We start from the raw sequence: 20,255 nt of genomic DNA, 5'->3' as shown, positions 1-20,255 counted from the left end.
TGAACATTGCTTAAACTCCATGTTAGTAGAGCAAAACCCCATTTTAAAATTACTGTGTATAGATGTGTGTGTGTGTGTGTGTGTGTGTGTGTGTGTGTGTGTGTGTGTGTGTGTGTGTGTGTGTGTGTGTGTGTGGCTGAACATGGCTTAAACGACATGTTAGAAGAGCAAAACCCCATTTTATAATTACTGTGTATAGATGTGTGTGTGTGTGTGTGTGTGCGTGCGTGTGTGTGTGTGTGTGTGTGTGTGTATGTGCGTGTGTGTGTGTGTGTGTGTGTGTGTGTGTGTGTGTGTGTGTGTGTGTGTGTGTGTGTGTGTGTGTGTGTGTGTGTGTGTGTGTGTGTGTGTGTGTGTGTGTGTGTGTGTGTGTGTATGTGCGTGTGTGTGTGTGTGTGTGTATGTGCGTGTGTGTGTGTGTGTGTGTGTGTGTGTGTGTGTGTGTGTGTGTGTGTGTGTGTGTGTGTGTGTGTGTGTGTGTGTGTGTGTGTGTGTGTGTGTGTGTGTGTGTGTGTGTGTGTGTGTGTGTGTGTGTGGCTGAACATTGCTTAAACTACACGTTAGAAGAGCAAAACCCCATTTTATAATTACTGTCTATAGTGTCTATAGTCTATAGATCCACATAACACATAACATAAATCTATTACTAGCTAACAAATCTGATCAAGTGGATTTTATTTGTCTAGCAAACGGTAAATACAGACTGTTGAGCAATTTAATCCTGCGTGTAATGCTGGAAGGAACAAGGCATCAGAGGTGATTTGTACGACCCTGAAGGGTGATGTTCTGACACGCCCAGGCAGCATGGTGTCAGGTAGAAAGTCTTGTCTGCTGTTTGTCAGAGAATGTGTTTACACTACGAAACCTTTCAGAGGCTTACGACTCCTGTGGGTCAGTTTAAAGCAGGACCGAACTAGTTTTCGCTGTAATCAAAGAGATTAGTTCTGGGGCCACATAAAATCACAGTTATAATGTTTTTTGTTATAAATAAAGCTTTAAATCTGTAGCACCTGGTGAACAAAATAAAACCGGTAGAAAATGACGGAGAACTAGTTGTCAGTGGTTTAAAAGTCCTAACTAACTGGAATGCACGATCTCATGGTATCTTCTGTAAAAGTTCCACAAGCTCTGATGAAACGTGTCTTTTTTGTGACTTGTTTGGGCCTCGCAGCTCAATGACTAATAACTTGTACTAGATATCTAGGATAAATCAATGCTCTATGTTCTGCGAGCCAAAGCCGCAACATCGACATCTACGGTGTAGCCGACTTCCTGTCACTTAGGTATGCAAGCATGTAGAGGAATGAACAGTTGATAGATATGTAACAGCTTAGAACACAGTAGAGTACAGTCTGAATGTCTATATGTATCTGAGGCTGTATTGAGTAAGAGGTAAAGGCCTGGTATTTGGATATCTTTATATATTATAAGGCATGTAGATTTGATTGGCGGGTTAGGCGGCTTGGTGGTTATCAGGTTTTCCTCCCACCCAGGATCAGAGATTTGATTCCTGCCGTGTGTGTAAGGAGTTTGGATGTTCTCCCTATGCCTCAGGGGTTTCCTCTAGGAACTCGGGTTTCCTGCTTCCATCCAAAGATGTCTATGGTGTATGCAATCGTTCCCAGCAAAAGTCTGGCATCCTAGTCTCTTGAGATTCAGTAGTAGTGTTCCAGTGGGAAAAGTGGTGCAGAGAATGCTTGAATGGGATGTAGTTTAAGCAAAGCAAACAGCAAAGCGGTATCAGATAATGGATTTGTTATCCAGATATCTATCTAAGTTTAATGGAGCAAAATAATAAAGGAGTGCAGGAAAGAGTACAGTTTCCCAAAACGGCAAAACACAAATACTGTGTGTTGCTGTTACTGCAAATAATACTGCAAATAATACTACTACTATTACTACTACTACTAATATTACTACTACTACTTCTACTACTACTACTACTACTACTACTACTAGTACTACTATTACTACTACTACTACTACTACTACTACTACTACTAGTACTACTAGTATTACTACTACAGTACTACTACTACTACTAGTACTACTACTACTACTACTACTACTACTACTACTACTACTACTAGTACTACTAGTATTACTACTACAGTACTACTACTACTACTACTACTACTACTACTACTACTACTACTGGTAGTAGTACTACTAGTATTACTACTACAGTACTACTACTACTACTTCTACTACTTCTACTATTACTACTACTACTAGTACTACTATTACTACTACTAGTATTACTACTACTACTACTACTACTACTAGTATTACTACTACAGTACTACTACTACTACTTCTACTACTTCTACTATTACTACTACTACTACAGTACTACTACTACTACTACTACTACTTCTACTACTACTACTACTACTAGTACTACTAGTATTACTACTACAGTACTACTACTACTACTTCTACTACTTCTACTACTACTACTACTACCACTACAGTACTACTACTACTACTTCTACTACTACTACTAGTATTACTACTACAGTACTACTACTACTACTTCTACTTCTACTACTAGTATTACTACTACTAGTACTACTTCTACTACTAGTAGCAATTATATATTCCAGTCTAGCTCTTCTTTTTGTTCTTTTGCTAGCAAAATCATGCAACCCAACAAAACATGATTTTTCTTTCAGAAAGGCCAAGGAGAACCTGTTTAAAAAGTTAGTACCTTCTAAAAAAATCCATCTGAAAATCCATTGAGGATCATGATTTTGCTAGCAGTGCAATAATAAAAGCATAAACATTACTCTAGGTATAATCATGGCAAATTATAGTAATAGTAAATTATAGTAATTGCCTTTAAGTTGATCTGAGATCAGTCTCACAGATTTCTAAATCTGATGCCGGTCCTGTCTGAAAATTATTTATGATTATTTATGATTCATCTGTTGATTCATCTATTATTGTGGATTTTTATTGCGCTTTGTTTGATTCGAGAAAAGAAAAAAAATCTCAGTTCAAAGTGTTTTACAGATGTATTCTGTGTGTCGCTGTTCAGTTTATGGAAGGTAATAACAGGTGCCCTTCACGTGGTAAAAAGCAAGACAGGACAGGAAGTGTGTAATTTTGAGATTACAGCCCAGGTCATAATGGTAGCTATAGCGTGTTTGAAGTATGAAATGTGTATTATATTTTTGGGTTAAACTGCACACACCTTACACACCCTCACAGGGTCACGCAGCATGTACCTGTGTAAAGGTAAAAAGAAATGATGTTGGATGAAATCATAAAATATAGATTTGTGCATGAAAAATTGCATTATACAGCAATAGAAACCACATATTAAAGCAAGACATTCGTTAAATAGATCAAGCCTGTGATACAGTCAACGGCTACGGCTCGATTAGCTTGAGTTATTAGTAGGTGTGAATGAAATGTCGACTGCTGGGGTATATTATATTATAACAGACACCTGTATTAGGTCATTTTATTTTCCACCGTAACAGAGTGTTGCACATCATCGTTGACCTTTACATGTGTAAACAGATGCTCTGAGACATGCTCTTATTAACCTTTAATCCTTCGGTCACAACATACTGTACTGTTAGAAAACATGCATCTATATAACGCTGTACACCGGAACGTATGGAAACACACGGGCACACAAGTACCGATGTTAACCCAGATACCTTCTCGTGTGCTATTCTTGCTAATACACATTCCGAGACCTTCAAACAAAGTCACAGACTGGTGTATGGGAGTCTTCTGCAATAAATACGACAATTATACAGACATCATTCCCTTTCTTCTTCTCGTCTTGTACACATCAGGCCACATGTACACCATATGGAGGTATGCACATTTAGCAGCTAGAGTCAGAGCTACAGGTAATCATATGTTACAGATACTGATTAATAACTGGAAGAGAGATACAGTTTGCTCACTGGCCCAATGTCTCGTTCTTTTATCGAGCTTCAGCCTATTGTAATTGCATAAGAATTAATCATTGTAAGAACCTCAGCTTTACCTTTAACGGTTGTACATCTGTATTTTATTTTATTTCTTTCTTTTTTAAATATAAAGCACACTGACATGTCAGTAGAATACTGGACATGTGTGTGCCTACAATTTCCAAACGTCAATGGTGATAACAATCGTATTTCTGCTCTCCGTCATGCCCCGAGCATCTACAACTCGAAGGTGTTATTTTTAATAACTTACTGCATGACTGCATGCTTGTCCCTCACGGTACCATGCACTTTGACTACTGAACCTTCAAAGATTGCTAGACACCACTACCTCGTCTTCCTCAAATTATTCCACATTCTACACTGATTGAACTGAAAGAGTCCCTTAAATCAGCATCTCTACATGAATAGCAGCCATTTCATTCCAGCGTCTGTCGATTTCCAACTCATTCTGCTTAATAAGGTTACTGATTAGGTGATCACCTGAACAAAAGCTTATTTAATAAGGAAAATAATAAAACCACTGCTGTATGCTTTCATCACTATCCTCTTACAATTGCACCAGCTGGATGGAAAATCAGTGCTGGTGAGCGTCAGGTTCCTTCCATCCTGAAAAATTTAAAGACAGCAGTTCATAAGAACAAGGAATAGGTGCAGGCATTGTAGACAACAAAGCTACTGTACAGACTGACAGAGGATGAAAACGACTCCCCATTCTCCAGGATTTATGCCAGCTCATTCGAACGTCACTCAACAACCGTAGGATGACATCCAGTGACCTATAAAAAGAATGGTGAATGGCAGCTTGGGTGAAGTGCACGGTGAGGACGGTTTGAAAAGAAACTCCTACTGGTATGGCTGGAGTCATGCAAAGCTAGAAAAAAAGCCTTTTATCAATGAGGAGCAAAGAAGAGCCAGGCTGAGGATTGAGGATTAGACTGTAGAGGACTGCAGTAAGGTCATCTTCACTGAACAGTCCGATTTTTAGCTTTGCCCAACACCTGGTCATCTAATACATAGATTGAGATTTGGAGAGGCCTCCAAGCCAGAGTGTCTCACACCCTCTGTGAAATTTGGTGGAGGATCTGTGATGATCTGGGGGTACTTCAGCAAGGTTGGAATCTGGCACATTTGTCTAAAAGACTCTTGAATCAAGGTTGTTCTGGCAGAAAACTTGCTTCCTTTTGCTTTGGCAATGTTTCTCAACTCTGAGGATTGCTTTTTTTTGCCAGTAAGAAAAAGCTCCATGCAACACAGCCAGGTCAATCTATGTGTGAATGGGAGACTACCACATCAAGGTTTTGTCATAGCCAGCCCACTATCTATACCTGAACCTCACTGGAAAACTCTGAAGTGTGATCGGGAAGAAGGTGGATGGTCACAGGCCGTCAAACAAAGCTGAGCTTCTTAAATGTTTGTGCCAGGAGTAGCATAAAAGTCACCCCACAGATTGCTGGACACATGAAAGCTGTGATTGAAATCAGGGTTATTCCTGCAAATATTGACTTTTAAACCTTTCCTGAGCTAAAATATTAGTATTGTATAGTATAGTATTTAAATTCTGAAAATGACGCATCTCTTGTTATTTCAACCAGTTGCCATTTTCTGAAAATAAATGTTCGACATTTCAATACGTTTATTTGTAATTTGGGATACATATTGAAATATGAAACTGATCATTTTGCAGTTGTTTCTTAATTTTTTCAGAGCTGTATGTATATATTCTTAGGTGTGGAGTTTATTTATACACTTGGAGGAGTTAATATATACACTTTAAGTCTTGTGCTGCTCTTTTAAGTCTGGTGCTCTTTGTGTTGCAACACCAAATTTACCCGGGGGGGTTCATAAAGTACCCTACTCTTGTCTACTCTATACTAGTTTAAAGTAGCCCTTACCCATTTTTGAGAGCTAATGTTATCAGATGTATTTCATATCATGAATAAATTAATTCTACTACAGGACTAGTTCTCATGGTAATGTGATGGACATACTGTACAGTACACGACATCCATTTTTATGTCTCCATTACTCTAAATCACAGATGCTTTTAAAGGTTTGCCTTTCATTCCAGCTCAAAGTTTTATCCTTCAGGCTCTCTGTAGTGCCACAGATACTTCTGAGATGAATGTAAGCGGTCTTGTCTCCCCTGATGCCCAGAGGCATGAGGACATTTCTGTACCGAGACAGATGGCTCCTGTGTTCTCCAAATGAGGACTAAACATTTTGGGACACATTCACACTTCTTGCTAACATTACAGCATTTAGAATAGAGTTCACGCCACAAAATTTGAATTTAGGTTTACTAAGAATACTATCTACCACTTTACCTCAGTGTGTGGCAAACATTATTCTGCTTACTGTACCAGTCAGCCAAGTCGTTTTTTAGACTACCGACTATTGATGAAGACGTTAGGATTGTTGATGGAAGCTGCAACGGTAGTCCCCTTAGGCTCGCTAGAATTAGTGTGTTAACTTTAGAGTTAAGGAAATCACAGCGAAGAGATATATCCTCGTCCATACAAAAGCATTAGTGTGTCTAATGAAAGGTCACGACGAATGCTTTACTTTATTGCCTGGGGGCAGTGAGGTGCCACAGAGGCAAAGGCGACGTGTGAAGGATGTCCAGAAAGACGTGCCTAATACAGCGGTAAAGGAGCCGACTAGGAAGTGTCCTTGTAAGGACTGCCTCAATTATTATCCTAAGTAAACAGAGCTTTGTCTGCAAACTGCTCAAGAAAGGCACGATAGACCTCTCTAGACCGATCCAGTGACTGCAATACACAAATAAAAAAAAGAACAGGATATTAAAAAGTGCTCTGAAGCCAGTTTCCTCAGCTTTGGTTTTGTTGTACAGCGAGATCTTCGGAGGATTTTGACACGCTATTCCGATTGCAAAGCACTTCAAGTTCCAACAAAGAAAGTTGAGTTTTTCTTGAAGTGGACTATTGGTTCTAGATTTAATCTTGCTGTGTTGTTCATACTTTACTCTTCCCTCTATCATGGACTTTTACACCACACGCTGCATCTGCAAAAACAACAGCATTGTGGATGACCCCATACACCCCTCACACACACTCTTCACCCTCCTGCCGTCTGGAAAAAGGTACCGAAGCATTCGGGCCTTCACGACCAGACTGTGTACAGTACCAGTTTCTTTCCACAAACCATCAGACTCCTTAATAACTGAACTGAACTGGACTGAGCACAACAACAACACACACACATCGACTGTATGGACTGCACAGACCTACACCAAATATACACACTTAAGATATATATCCATCAAACTGTATACATGCTGTTTTGCACACTGTTTTTGCTCTTTGCACATGCTGTCTCACATTTCAGTCGTTTGCTGTTTTGCACAATCCTTTACAATATCTCAGGTAACTGCTGCTATAATACTGTGTTCATTCCAGTATTTCTGCACATGCGATATTGTGGAACATACAGTATTTACACTGGTCAATGCTGCTTCTGTTTACTGTCTTGTGTGTATTGTCTTTTGTGTATTGTCTTGTATTTTTTGTTTGCGGTGTCTTTTGTCCTGCACTGTCTGGTCTGTCTTGTTTGTCTTGTTTGTCTTGTCCAGCACTGTGTACACCAGGTTGCACAGATGCACTTTATGTATCTAGGACTAACTTAGCACTAAGTCCTCTATGTAGTGCTCTATGTAGCACCCTGGTCCTCTAGAAATGTCTCATTTCACTATGTACTGCAACAGCTATATATGGTTGAAATGACAATAAAAGCTACTTGATTTGACTTGACTTGACTTGATACTAATATAGTATTATTAAGTCTCTACATATTTTCATGTTTTGTTTTCATATAAGTAAAATATCATTTACCTTTTTTAATTAAACCAGTTCAGTCCTTCACACATTGTACCGTCTTCTCATTCCAATTCTCTATGTACGACACACCCTGCCTCTAAATGTCTGTTAATTAATGCCTAATTTTTCCTGATTTTATATTTAGGTCACGAAGAGCAGGTTATGGCGCCACAGCAGATGTTGTGCTGGCTCGATGTGACAGATTACATTTTTTTTTCTTTCAAATCTGGCTTGCTTTGTGCACATCCTCAAATCAACAGCCAATCCCATTAGTTGTGACAGGCATGCTCAGTTAGACCTGATCCCAACATGAAAGGGTTGTGGTTAGTCATAGACAAATCAGTCTGGGATGGATGAAGAAAAGAAGTACCTGTATGTCAAAACAATAAATCCAGTAAAATTGGTAAGAAATATAAAGGACATAATTGATAGCTAAAATACATTGTGTCGCAGAGCAGCATGAGGATGAATGAGATGTATGTGATTAGCGTATATGCTTACAGTGCAGAGATATATCAATAGATATAATTCTTACCTAATTGATAGTAAGAATGCATGGGATTATGGCATGTCAGTGATTCTGGGATAAGATGCTGAAATTGAGGAGCGTACAGTTACTGATTTGTTTTGGAGCTAATTTAGCACATTGTTGTCCTCATCTTTAATCTGATCTGACCAATGGGAATTGATGTTTGATCCAAAGTAAAGGTAGTATAGTTAGAAAATGTATTTATGACGCACTGGATTATGGTACCACTTTTAGCATAGATGGAAATTCAATTGAATTTTTTTTTCTAAATGTAAATAGTAAGTTAAACATCCTATCACACATCGATACGCTGTGACTAAAGCCCTATTCGGACGGGATTAGTTTTACGTGAGGACATGGAGTAATGCAATTTTACCTCATGACGTCCGTAATATTAATTGGCCAATTCGCACGGGACAAGACATCTCAGTAAAACTAGCAGAAGTGCGAGGGGTAACTCACTTTACGCACCACAGTAACCTCCTTGTCGTCATGTGCGTATGACGTCGCTTCCTGTTAGCACGTGCGCAAACAGACAACATTTCAAAATGCGGCAAAAACTACTTTTAAACAGGAAATGATGGAATTTTACCGTACATATTTATAGCGGGTCTATTCGGGCGGGATTAGTATTACCTGAAGTAATTTTTCCGGATCTTTTTACAGAAGGTAAAAGTCGTCGTAATCTTTACTGACATTGTCCGTAATGATTACCGAGATGGCACATTCGGACGGGACTAAAAATTACTTTACCCCCACGTCCCCACGTAAAACAAAGACGTGCAAGCATAACTACCCTCATCACCATGTTTAATCCATCCAGATTTTGCTATGTTGCAAAGGCATTTATCCGCCATTAACTCTTCTCTCTTCTTTTTCTCTCTCTTCACATATGGCCTTGTTTCATTTGGAAGCAAATCTCTGATAATGTAAGATAGGTCAGTGCCTTTGGCCTACTTTGCACATTGCTCTCTGTAACATGTCATAACCATTTGCATCAAAATCTCCTCACTCTCATGGGCAGTTCCTCTTCTTTCTCTTCCCAACACAGAGCTCTCCATCTCTAGACCTGCACTTAATACATTCATCCATAACTCACACTGAATGTAACCAAACTAGGATGTTACCAAATGCATTTGAATGAGAAGTTATGGATTACATGTGAATATAGATTAAGATCGACATACAGTACTATATGCCTAGACATCTCCACCTGGTGGTGACTCCTTAAGATTTACAGAAGAGTTCATCCTTTCTTTTTTGACTTAATACATTTTGACATATGTAAGGCATATAGACAGTAAAGAACTACATGGCATTTTGTTCTAACTTTATGTCAAGATCATTTTTGACAAAGTTATACCTTTTGCTCGGTTTCTGTACTCAACAGTCATGTTCAGTCAGTCCTTCAAGGAGTCTGAGGGCAGAAAGCGAGGATATGTCCTGCGTGGATTTTGTTATGTGTTCATAGTCTAAGCATAAAATTAAATAATCAAAACCTAGCAGGGATCAGGACAGGTAAGAAATAGAAATATATAGAATAAAACAAATAAAATGCAGAGTAAGGCTGAAACCGTATGAACCGTATAAACTGAGGATAAGGAAACTAGGGAAAACTAGGAAATTAGAGGACACACAAAAGGAGACTCGTGGCTTCGAGACAGGGAGACACATGCTTCAGGCAAGAATGGGGAGAATCAAAGATTAAAAAAAAAAATTAAAGGAAACAAGTACAAAATGTTGTTGCCAAATAAAGCAAGCCGAATACAAAAAGGGTCAGCTAATGTACAAAGCATGGAGTCCAAATGGGGTCAAAAGGTTTGGACTCAAATTGCTGAAATTCCCTTAACCCTTGTATGTCGTTCGGGTCTGTGGGACCCATATTCATAAACATCAATTGTTTTGAAAAACGTTGCTTCCTTGTAAATTTGTTGATTGTTTTCCTACTCATAACTTGATTAAATTTGATTTTCTTTATTTATTACATTTTATTAAAAAACAACAAAAAACGAGTAGCACCTTAATTAAAAAATGTGATGTAATAAAAATAAAGGGCAAATATTAACCGTATATGCTGTTTATATTGATTGTAATTGGGATGAAGTAAACATCTGTAGAGTATTTTAACATAAAATTTTTGATTGTGTTGAATTAAAAACCCAAAAATGCAGCGGGTCAAACAGACCCACGAACACTGGCTGAGTAACAAAAATACGAACAACGTACAAGGGTTAAACACACTTTTGAACAAAAAAGTGTTTTTTTTTGTTTTTTTTTAGCACTTTTTAATTTAAATGACATGGTATGGCCAGGCTTTCTACTTCTACAGAGATGGCCAAAATAGCAGTTGTGTATAAAAGGTGGATATTACGTATAATTGTCAATATTTTAGTCAGAATTTTTTCCTCGCATCCGCAAGGAAAAGTCAGGAATTAAGTGCATGTTTGTGTTCTGAATCCAATTTTTCTGAATCTAAATTTTAAAAGTGCAAGATTGGTTTCACGATTATATATTTGCCCTTTAGAAGGGTAACAGGCTAAGCTCTGACTCATGGTCGGACCTTCCTGTGCCCTGTGATTCTGGCACATGTGAACAAGCAGGAAGAAAGGCTTGAATGTCATTCAGAAGATCCAACAGGAGTCAAAAGCAGGTTATGTTACTGTACAAGGCTTCTGATGGCTGCTATGGAGAAATGTCACTGGGTTTATTCTATATAATGCCAAATAATGCGGATAATGGAATGGTCATAGTTGATGCATAAGTTAATATTAAGTGACATAGGTATGTTTTTAAGAAGGTCTGTTTTATTTTATGTGTCGCACAACGACTTCTTTTTAGTGATTACAGATGGAACAATAATAATTACATCAAATCATTTAAGCTTGGCTTGGATAAATAAATGACTTATGGTTTCTCTCAGTTAGATAGATTCAGCAAAACAATCGGTTTAATTCACACTAACGGGAAAACGGTATGAGAACATAATGTCTGCTACAGTAATGTTTGATTCAAAGGCTATCGAACGTGTTTTATTTTACAAGCAAAATGCTGAAAGTTTATTCTCAGGTTTAAATTTCAACTGTTGAAGTTAGAAATTATTCCTTAAAATGTTTTTTTTTTTTTTTACTCTATATTCTATTTCCATTCATTTGACTTTATATTCGAGCCTCGGTACATCCATATGCTTGTGTTTATGAGCTCCTTCCTTTGGCTCTGTGGCCTAATTGTTCCGCACTGTTTTCTGTATTTTTAACCCTTGTACGTTGTTTGTATTTTTGTTACTCAGCCAGTGATCGTGGGTCTGTTTGACCCGCTGCATTTTTTGGGTTTTTAATTCAACACAATCAAAAATTTTATGTTAAAATACTCTACAGATGTTAACTTCATCCCAATTACAAGCAATATAAACAGCATATACGGTTAATATTTGCTGCTCATTTTTTGTTGTTTTTTTAATAAAATGTAATAAAAAAAAAAAAGAAAATCAAGTTTAATCGAGTTTTGTGTGGGAAAAAAAATCAACAAATTTACAAGGAAGCAAAGTTTTTCAAAACTATTGATGTTTATGAATATGGGTCCCACAGACCTGAACGACATACAAGGGTTAAAGTCCCATTTAAATAAAACTCTGAAAAGTTGAGAACGCAGGAAAGCCACACACACACTTATGAGTTATGTATGTGTGTTTACATGCCAGTCTGAACTCCTCGGTGTTTGTTCCTCTCTGTTTTAATCCGTCATTGACACACGACGGGCAACAAGAGGGCAAATCTTTCATCCTCGCTCCGTTCTTCCCCTTCACAAACAGATTTCCCTGCGCATGTTGTATGTCGAAGTGAACTATACTCTGTGCTGGAATGCACTTCCAGTTCTTCACATATCTTTGACTTTGTCAGTTCCTCTGTTCCATACCACCCCCACCATGCATACACCTCTGGCTGCCCAAGCCACAGGGTGGAGGAAACTGACTTTCCTGGAATTGTCGGGATAAAGCTTATTTTTCCTGTTCAGAGGTGAAATAAGAGACAGGCCGAAACAGACATTAGACACAGCTACCATCCCAGAACTAAGCCAATTAGAATGGAAGTCAGTGCGTGCGTGCTGAGTGGGGCTGAACCGATGCAAGCTGTTAGACTGATTTATACAAAGCTGTCTACATGAGGCTCTGCATGGTGAGAAGCTCGCCTCATTCTCAATTTGGGTCGCTGGGCTTGATCATCAGGAGACATGTCGCTGCCGCCAGGTCTCGGGAGAAATCCGTTGGTGGGTACTGATAAAATGTGAAAAGTGTGTGTTTATTATTGTCTCTGCAAACGTGTGTGTACTGTACTGCAAACAGAAAGAATCAATCAGTTCTTTATATCAAGACTGAAGTGATTGTCTTATCACTTGTGGCTATGTTTACTGTGCAAAATGTTTTTGTTTTTTTTTGCTTTTATTAGTGATTTAAACTGAAATGAATGCAATATAATAGATGCATTTAAAGCCCATTAAGAGATTAGCAATATCATTCTATTTTGTTGTTTAGGGTTTCGTTGACGTGATAGACATAAAGAGAGGTTGTTGAAGGCCAGGGTGGCTCATCTGACATGTCGGTCATTGATCATGTCATTTTTTTTATTTTAAACAGACACTCTTTAACTCTCCGTATTTTATTTACAGTAAATGTTTAAAATGCTAGCAAATGATCAGAAAAAAAAGCAGTGTGTTTGGTTTATAATGTAACTTGTCTGTTCCGGTGTGTGTGTGTGTGTGTGTGTGTGTGTGTGTGTGTGTGTGTGTGTGTGTGTGTGTGTGTGTGTGTGTGTGTGTGTGTGTGTGTGTGTGTGTCAGAGTAGCTTTTTGAAACATTTGAGAGAGACATTTCAATATCAGTGGCATGGTTAAGAGGTTCTGAAGAGTTTGGACATCTGGGCTGATGGTTGGGGTTTGGTTTGGGGGTGGCGGTGGTGGGGGGTGTTAGAGATGTTTCATAGTGATGAGAGAGAAAGTGTCATAGCTTTGTATTGACTTAAGACCAACATAGGACACACATTACTTACCTATTTTTTTTTATAGCTCTTATAATATAGTGTAAATTAAAAAAAAAAAAAAAAAAGTTCATTGGAAATATATATAGGACTAAAATCGATCATTTTTTAGATGAATATATTTTGGACATATTTGTTAAACAGAGATAAAATAATTTATTTTTTAATTGAATTTAAATTATGCTTTTTCCCCCCCTCTTCTAATCACATAATGACTTTACAGGTTAATTTATAACCAAAAATAAATTTAAATTATATAAAAAAATCTACATTTTTTATAACCAAAAATAAATAGCTAAGAATTAATTTATACTAGGACGCTGGAGTATTTATCACAGCCTGAGTTGTGAACACCCAGTAACTGAAGTCTTTCATTTAAAGCCTTTATGTCTTCTTTTCCAGATAGCTGCCTGGTTCTCCCGGATTTTGCTAATGCCATTCCTTCTTCGCTTCACCTAAAGAGGATGGAAACCCTGGAGTCGGAGCTGACGTGCCCGATCTGCCTGGAGCTGTTTGAGGACCCCCTGCTATTGCCCTGTGCCCACAGTCTGTGCTTCAATTGTGCTCGCCGAATCCTGGTCTCTCACTGCACCACAGGTGAGCCAGCCGACGCCATCTGCGCCTTTCAGTGCCCCACGTGCCGCTATGCCATTTCACTGAGCCCACAACACGGCCTGGACGCACTCAAGCGCAACGTCACCCTCCAGAACATCATCGACCGTGTCCAACGGGCTTCGACTTCTGCCACACTTCTTCTGTCCTCCAGCGGGCACAGTTCCCCAGGCGACAGCCCCCTAGGTGCCATGACGACTGCCACTGCACCCTCGTCACCTGCTGAACTGGTGCAGTGCCAGTTTTGTGAGCAGGAACCGCCGCAGTGTGCTGTGAAGACCTGCGTAACATGTGAGGTGTCTTACTGTGAGGAGTGCCTGCGTGCCACCCACCCCAACAAGAAACCGTTCACTGGACATCGGCTTATCGAACCCTTGCCTGACTCGCACCTCAGAGGCCTGCAGTGCCTTGAACATGAGGAGGAGAAAGTGAACATGTACTGTGTCACAGATGAGCAGCTCATCTGCTCCCTTTGCAAGTTGGTGGGACGTCACCGTGACCACCAGGTGGCAGCGCTAAACGAGCGCTATGAAAAACTGAAGGTACGTTCAACAGCTTCTTCTATTCGTAAAAATTCTTATTTCGATTAGCACAGCGGTAGCTCCCTTACAGCTCCATGATCTCGAGATCGATCTTGTGCTTAGGTGACTATGTCCTGTGCCCAATCTCCCTGTGTCTGTATGGGTTCCTTCTGAGAATGAGACACAATAATGAAAACAAACCTAGTCAAGCTAATATGACAAACTTGGCAAGCTTATTGAGGTATTGCTCTTTTGACTGTTTATAGATGGAATAAATCCTTCTAGTTAGAACAACTGGCCTTAGGTACTGCACATTAACGGAGTTGATCGAATGATTACTGAGAAGATCAGGTACTGTGTGTGTAATGGGAGAAATAAAGGGTCAAGGCAAATCTGTGCTAAAATTTCTCCTAGCCAAATTGCATCATTTTGAAAGAAGTGCAATTTAGTTTATTAAAACATGAGACACTATTGAGAGAATTTATTTTTTTCCTCATTTTTCCCCAAACTATATTTCTCTAATTAAGGTCATCACCTGGTTCATTTACGAATAACGAGAGCATATCGGACACTCGTCGGGGCTTGTGCTCGGGCCAACCATCTGGCCTTTTGTTTTTTCAGAGATTATGTCTCTCTTATCTTCTCTGACCTCAAAACGCTCATTATAAGTGCAACTGTGCTTCTGAGTGCCAAGAGCCAAGAGCAGTGGTGGAAATGTTGTGTTTGTGCTTTAACCAAGAAACGAGTGTTTAAAAAAAAAAACGAGTGGTAACCCTGAGATGTATAATGTATGTCTTAGAGCCGAAAGTCCTTTTTACACCATAGCGCCAGAGGCAATGCTGTAAGCATCGATGGAAGGTGAATACCTACAGTATGAAGTCAGGAGGAATCTCAAGATGTTTCGCTGTAAAGCCATATTAAGAATGAGGAAAAAGTACAGAGTGACCGATACAAGGCTGCGAGGAAGTATAGAAGCGCTCTCCAGGTCAATACAAGAAGAAAAGGATGTACATTTTATTTAAAGAGAAACACCGCAGTCACAAACAAAACAGTGTCCCTGGTCGCCCGCAAAGGAGAAAAAAAAAAAAAAGCAGGAAAAATGAAAAAATAAAGAAAACTGTATCATTTAAATCAAAACCAGACATGGGTACTTACATCTGCCTTGTATGTTCTGAGAACATTTGTAAAAAATAAAAGCGCAGAGAATTTTTTTTCTTCAGCGCTCCTGTTAGGAATTTGGGGTTGTACTGTAGCACAGAGCCATGAAATGCCCCCTGAAGCAGAAAGGGATAAGGGCCTTGTTTAAGGGCCCAACAGTGGCAGCTTGAAAGGGCTGGCGCTCTTCTAATGAGGAGGAATCCATCGAGCTACCACTACTACAAAATAGCTGTGAAATGTTTCTTTTTTCCACTTTTTTTCCCTCAACGGTGAATTTCCCATTGAAAATGAAACCTCGAGGGTGATTTTGTCTCTTTCACTACATTGGTGTGGATTATGGGCTACACACACCCATCAGGTGGTAGTGGTGAAACATGAAAATGACAACTCAGTTGTGGCTCAGAGGCAAACCCTCATCTGCTCTTATGACTCATTAGCAAAGTGACTAAAAAATTGCTCTTCTTCAATATTAAAGGCAATGTATCACAGGAATCCATCTGTCATGTTACTCATGACAGAGTAACTCATGATGCAGCAGTGTCCCTCAGCTTCTGGCAGCAGGAGATGAGAACTTAGGCTTTCTGGTGGCAAGGCTGATAAAGAAACCTTGAGGGCTATGTTCCGAGAACGGGAAATTAAACTAACAAATAATCTGAGACTGAAAAGCATTCAGGGGGGGCATGATGGCTTAGTGGTTAGCACGTTCGCCTCACACCTCCAGGATTGGGGGTTCGATTCCCGCCTCCGCCTTGTGTGTGTGGAGTTTGCATGTTCTCCCCGTGCCTCTGGGGTTTCCTCCGGGTACTCCGGTTTCCTCCCCCGGTCCAAAGACATGCATAGTAGGTTGATTGGCATCTCTGGAAAAATTGCCCGTAGTGTGTGAGTGTGTGAGTGTGTGTGTGTGTGTGTGTGTGTGTGTGCCCTGTGATGGGTTGGCACTCCGTCCAGGGTGTATCCTGCCTTGATGCCCAAAGACGCCTGAAATAGGCACAGGCTCCCCGTGACCCGAGGTAGTTTGGATAAAGCGATAGAAAATGAATGAATTAATGAAGAGGCCAGATACTCGAAACAGACGTCTATGTTACGGTGGCACACCTCTAGCAAATTGGATCAGGTAAAGTCAACATGACAACACTTATAGTTGCCCCACTTTGGTTGGCACGAAGTGATAGCTTGGACACACAAGATCTGTAAATTCTGATTTTAATGAGACTAATGATACGCCAAAGCAAGTGTCTGTGTAAGCCAGTGAGTCAGGGTTACTGCCTTATTGTATAATAGTGACAGCAGCTCATCTGTGAGTCCCATATTTCTTTCACGTCACCCAAACTGTTATATGCTGGCCAGTGTTAGGTTTTCTTCACTCATGGAAAATGTTACCCATGATGATCTTTTTTCCTTTAATAATGGGTGTTTATTTAAAGACTGAATAAACCAATTAAAATTTCAACAGCTAGTATTTGTGAGCTGATAAATGGACCAGATAGAAACAACAAATCCATCCGATTTACATGGTGATTTAAATTAACTCTGAAGTGCGTTCGAGGTTGTTAAAGCACTAAAAAAACACAATATATTGTTAAGGATAATAATAATAATAATAATAATAATAATAATAATAATAATAATAATAATAATAATAATAATAATAATAATAATAAAAGGGGGCACGGTGGCTTAGTGGTTAGCACGTTCGCCTCACACCTCCAGGGTTGGGGGTTCGATTCCCGCCTCCGCCTTGTGTGTGTGGAGTTTGCATGTTCTCCCCATGCCTCGGGGGTTTCCTCCGGGCACTCCGGTTTCCTCCCCCGGTCCAAAGACATGCATGGTAGGTTGATTGGCATCTCTGGAAAATTGTTCGTAGTGTGTGAGTGTGTGAGTGAATGAGAGTGTGTGTGCCCTGTGATGGGTTGGCACTCCGTCCAGGGTGTATCCTGCCTTGATGCCCAATGACGCCTGAGATAGGCACAGGCTCCCCGTGACCCGAGAAGTTCGGATAAGCGGTAGAAAATGAATGAACGAACGAATGAATAATAATAAAAGAAATACTAACATAAAAAAGTTCCCCTTTCCTCAGATCAACACATTGCTTCTCATTTGCATCAATTCTGCTCCACTTCATTGCAGACAAAAAAAAAAAACTCCTACTTATCTTGACCTAATGTCCTTATAATTCTCTGAGTGTGTAACTCACCGAGACTCGGTGCGAATGAATGACTTCCCGCCTCTTTGTCACATTATGTCATTGCCTGTGGGAACACAGGAAGGAGAACAACAAAAAACAACAAAGCAGATTGGCACAAATTATTCATCGCTGACTAACACAGGTGTGCTCATTTTTGTTATTTTCAGTCTGAATATATTTGGTGGCCAAACATTTAGGGCCTCCTTGATAATTATCCCCTTCTCCATTATCACATGCAGTATAATAGCAAATCTGAGTCATTGGCTATAAGAGAATTTTAAATGAAATTTCAGACTTGCATTTAGCCAAAATAAATAATAATACAGCTGATGTTCACCTGCTAAGTCTGTAATGAACTAGTTTCTACACGCAGACTAATCAGTCTTGGTTAATGCTACAGTAGAGACCGTGCCAATATGATGTAAAAGATGTACTATGATTTTAAAAAGAAAAAAAAAACTGCAGTATATACAGTTTACTGATGTGATTATGTGGGTTTTCTTTTCTTTTCTTTTTTTTAAATACGCCACACAAACTCTCCCAACACACTTCTTGTCGTGTTGAGATTTGATTACAATGACGCTCGAAAGGGAGGAAACCAAAAGGAAGTGGCCAAAAATAGAACAGTCTCTTCTTGGTGATCTCATGGTTTTAGATCCCTGATTAATCCTGTTGCTATGATTGCATCCATTTTTTTAATGTGTCATGTTATTTCGTTCGGTGTGTTGTAACGTCGCCGTCTTAATACAGTATCTCCCCAACACACACACACACACACACACACACACACACACACACACACACACACACACACACACACACACACACACACACACACAAAATATCTCATTTTGTTATGGGTATTTTGTGGTCGATTGAGGTGTGCAGAGAAAAGCTTACAGGAAATTCTGGAAATTTAGAAGTGAAACACAGCTCTCTTTCCTTCCCCATCTGGCCCAGCTCCATAAAAAATTGAGGATAAAGGCTTCCTTTCTAAAATACAGACACACGCACAAACAATGTCCATAATTTCAGCCAGTTTCCGATCCTGTGAGCAGGTTTATCCAGGCTTCGTGTTAGCGGTTTTGTTCGGAGGTTTTTGTATGCTTTGTTCTGCAGCTGTAATGGCTTTGAAATTTGGATCCTGATAAAAAAAAAAAAGATTTTTTTTTTATTTGTGTTTGCTTTTTAATCCACTCCTATTTCACCATCATCATCATCATCATCATCATCATCCTCACACATGATTATGGCCAACCCTTCCTCTGAGATGTATGTCGCTCGCGTGGGTGCTGACGATCGCTCAAAGCTGCTTGTCTCAAGCTTAATCAACATGTTTGTCTCAGACAAAGACAGCTGGGTAGTGTTAGGACTGCATATACAGTACAGAATGTAGGGCAGTTCAATCTCGCAAGAGATTAAAGTAGATTAAAGCACAGTCAGGAATCAGAGATCCAACCCAGTGGCCATTTGAAACAAACAAACAAACAAACAAACAAACAAACAAAAAAGACCACGACCGATGTTAAAATGGATAAAAACAGATACTGGATGACAGACTGAATGAATCATGCAATGCAATGTGAGCTAATGGCAGCTCTTACCGTATGTACGTTACTCGTCTAACAGAAACCTGACAATAAGATAACATGAATCAATTTCAAGATTGAACTGAATTCTGCTTTATATCAGGTAGATGACAGCTAGAAGGATTTCAGAATTGTTCTAGAACATATAACGAATGAATAAATCAATATTTTATTCTGAATAATGGATCATTTTAGAGGCAGAAGCTGGAAGATCCGGTTATTTGCTTTGAATCTATTCAGGTTGAACGTTACCATTATGTACTGTGTGTATATATATATATATATATATATATATATATATATATATATATATATATATATATATATTTGTGTGTCTTGGATATTCATTGTTAAGTATGAGCAGTAAAAGTATTAGTGTCGTTAGCGATCATTGCTCGCGTCTAGGCTTATTAGGGCGTGAGGGTTTAATGTTAATTGTCCATTGTCCTCTAATTTTTATTGCTTAGTTTCCTACTCCTTCATGTTTTAGGTCATTTCTGGTTTGGACCTCTGTCTATCTGCTTTAATTAATATTAAGGATTTGTCTTGGTTTATTCTGTGTGGCTAGTTGGATGCACAGGATTACGACCCTGGTGCTTGAATAAAAATAATGAAGTGACGGCTCCTGGGTCCCTTTTGTTACAATATGCTTTTGCAGTTATAATCCTATATAATTGTTCCGTATAATTCTCAAACAATATTTGGCATCGAAGGAATATCTATGAAATTTGCAATAATAAATAAATAAATAAATAAATAAATAAATAAATAAATAAATAAATAAATGCTTGTTCCTGGGCAGAGATATTACGTAAGAGGCACTGCACTTGATCGGTGGACACGGA

General features: G+C 39.2%; 1 protein-coding gene across 3 annotated transcripts in view; it reads left to right on the top strand.

The window, feature by feature from the left end:
- Positions 1 to 20,255, top strand: part of LOC113648947 (E3 ubiquitin-protein ligase Midline-1) — a 50,250-nt gene that overhangs the window by 17,249 nt on the left and 12,746 nt on the right. For 2 of the 3 annotated variants that reach the window (XM_027156484.2, XM_027156483.2), the window contains exon 2: positions 13,748 to 14,499. In XM_027156484.2, the coding sequence (XP_027012285.1) occupies positions 13,810 to 14,499 (690 nt within the window). In that variant the 5' untranslated portion in view covers positions 13,748 to 13,809. Of the gene's footprint in view, positions 1 to 12,252; positions 12,579 to 13,747; positions 14,500 to 20,255 lie in introns of those variants that run through there. The other variant, XM_027156482.2, reaches the window with a different exon arrangement.

Source organism: Tachysurus fulvidraco, chromosome 18 (assembly GCF_022655615.1).
Source record: "Tachysurus fulvidraco isolate hzauxx_2018 chromosome 18, HZAU_PFXX_2.0, whole genome shotgun sequence".
Classification (NCBI taxonomy): Eukaryota; Metazoa; Chordata; class Actinopteri; order Siluriformes; family Bagridae; genus Tachysurus; species Tachysurus fulvidraco.
Note: the sequence above shows the minus strand (reverse complement) of the source record. Positions and strands in the feature narration are given on the sequence as shown.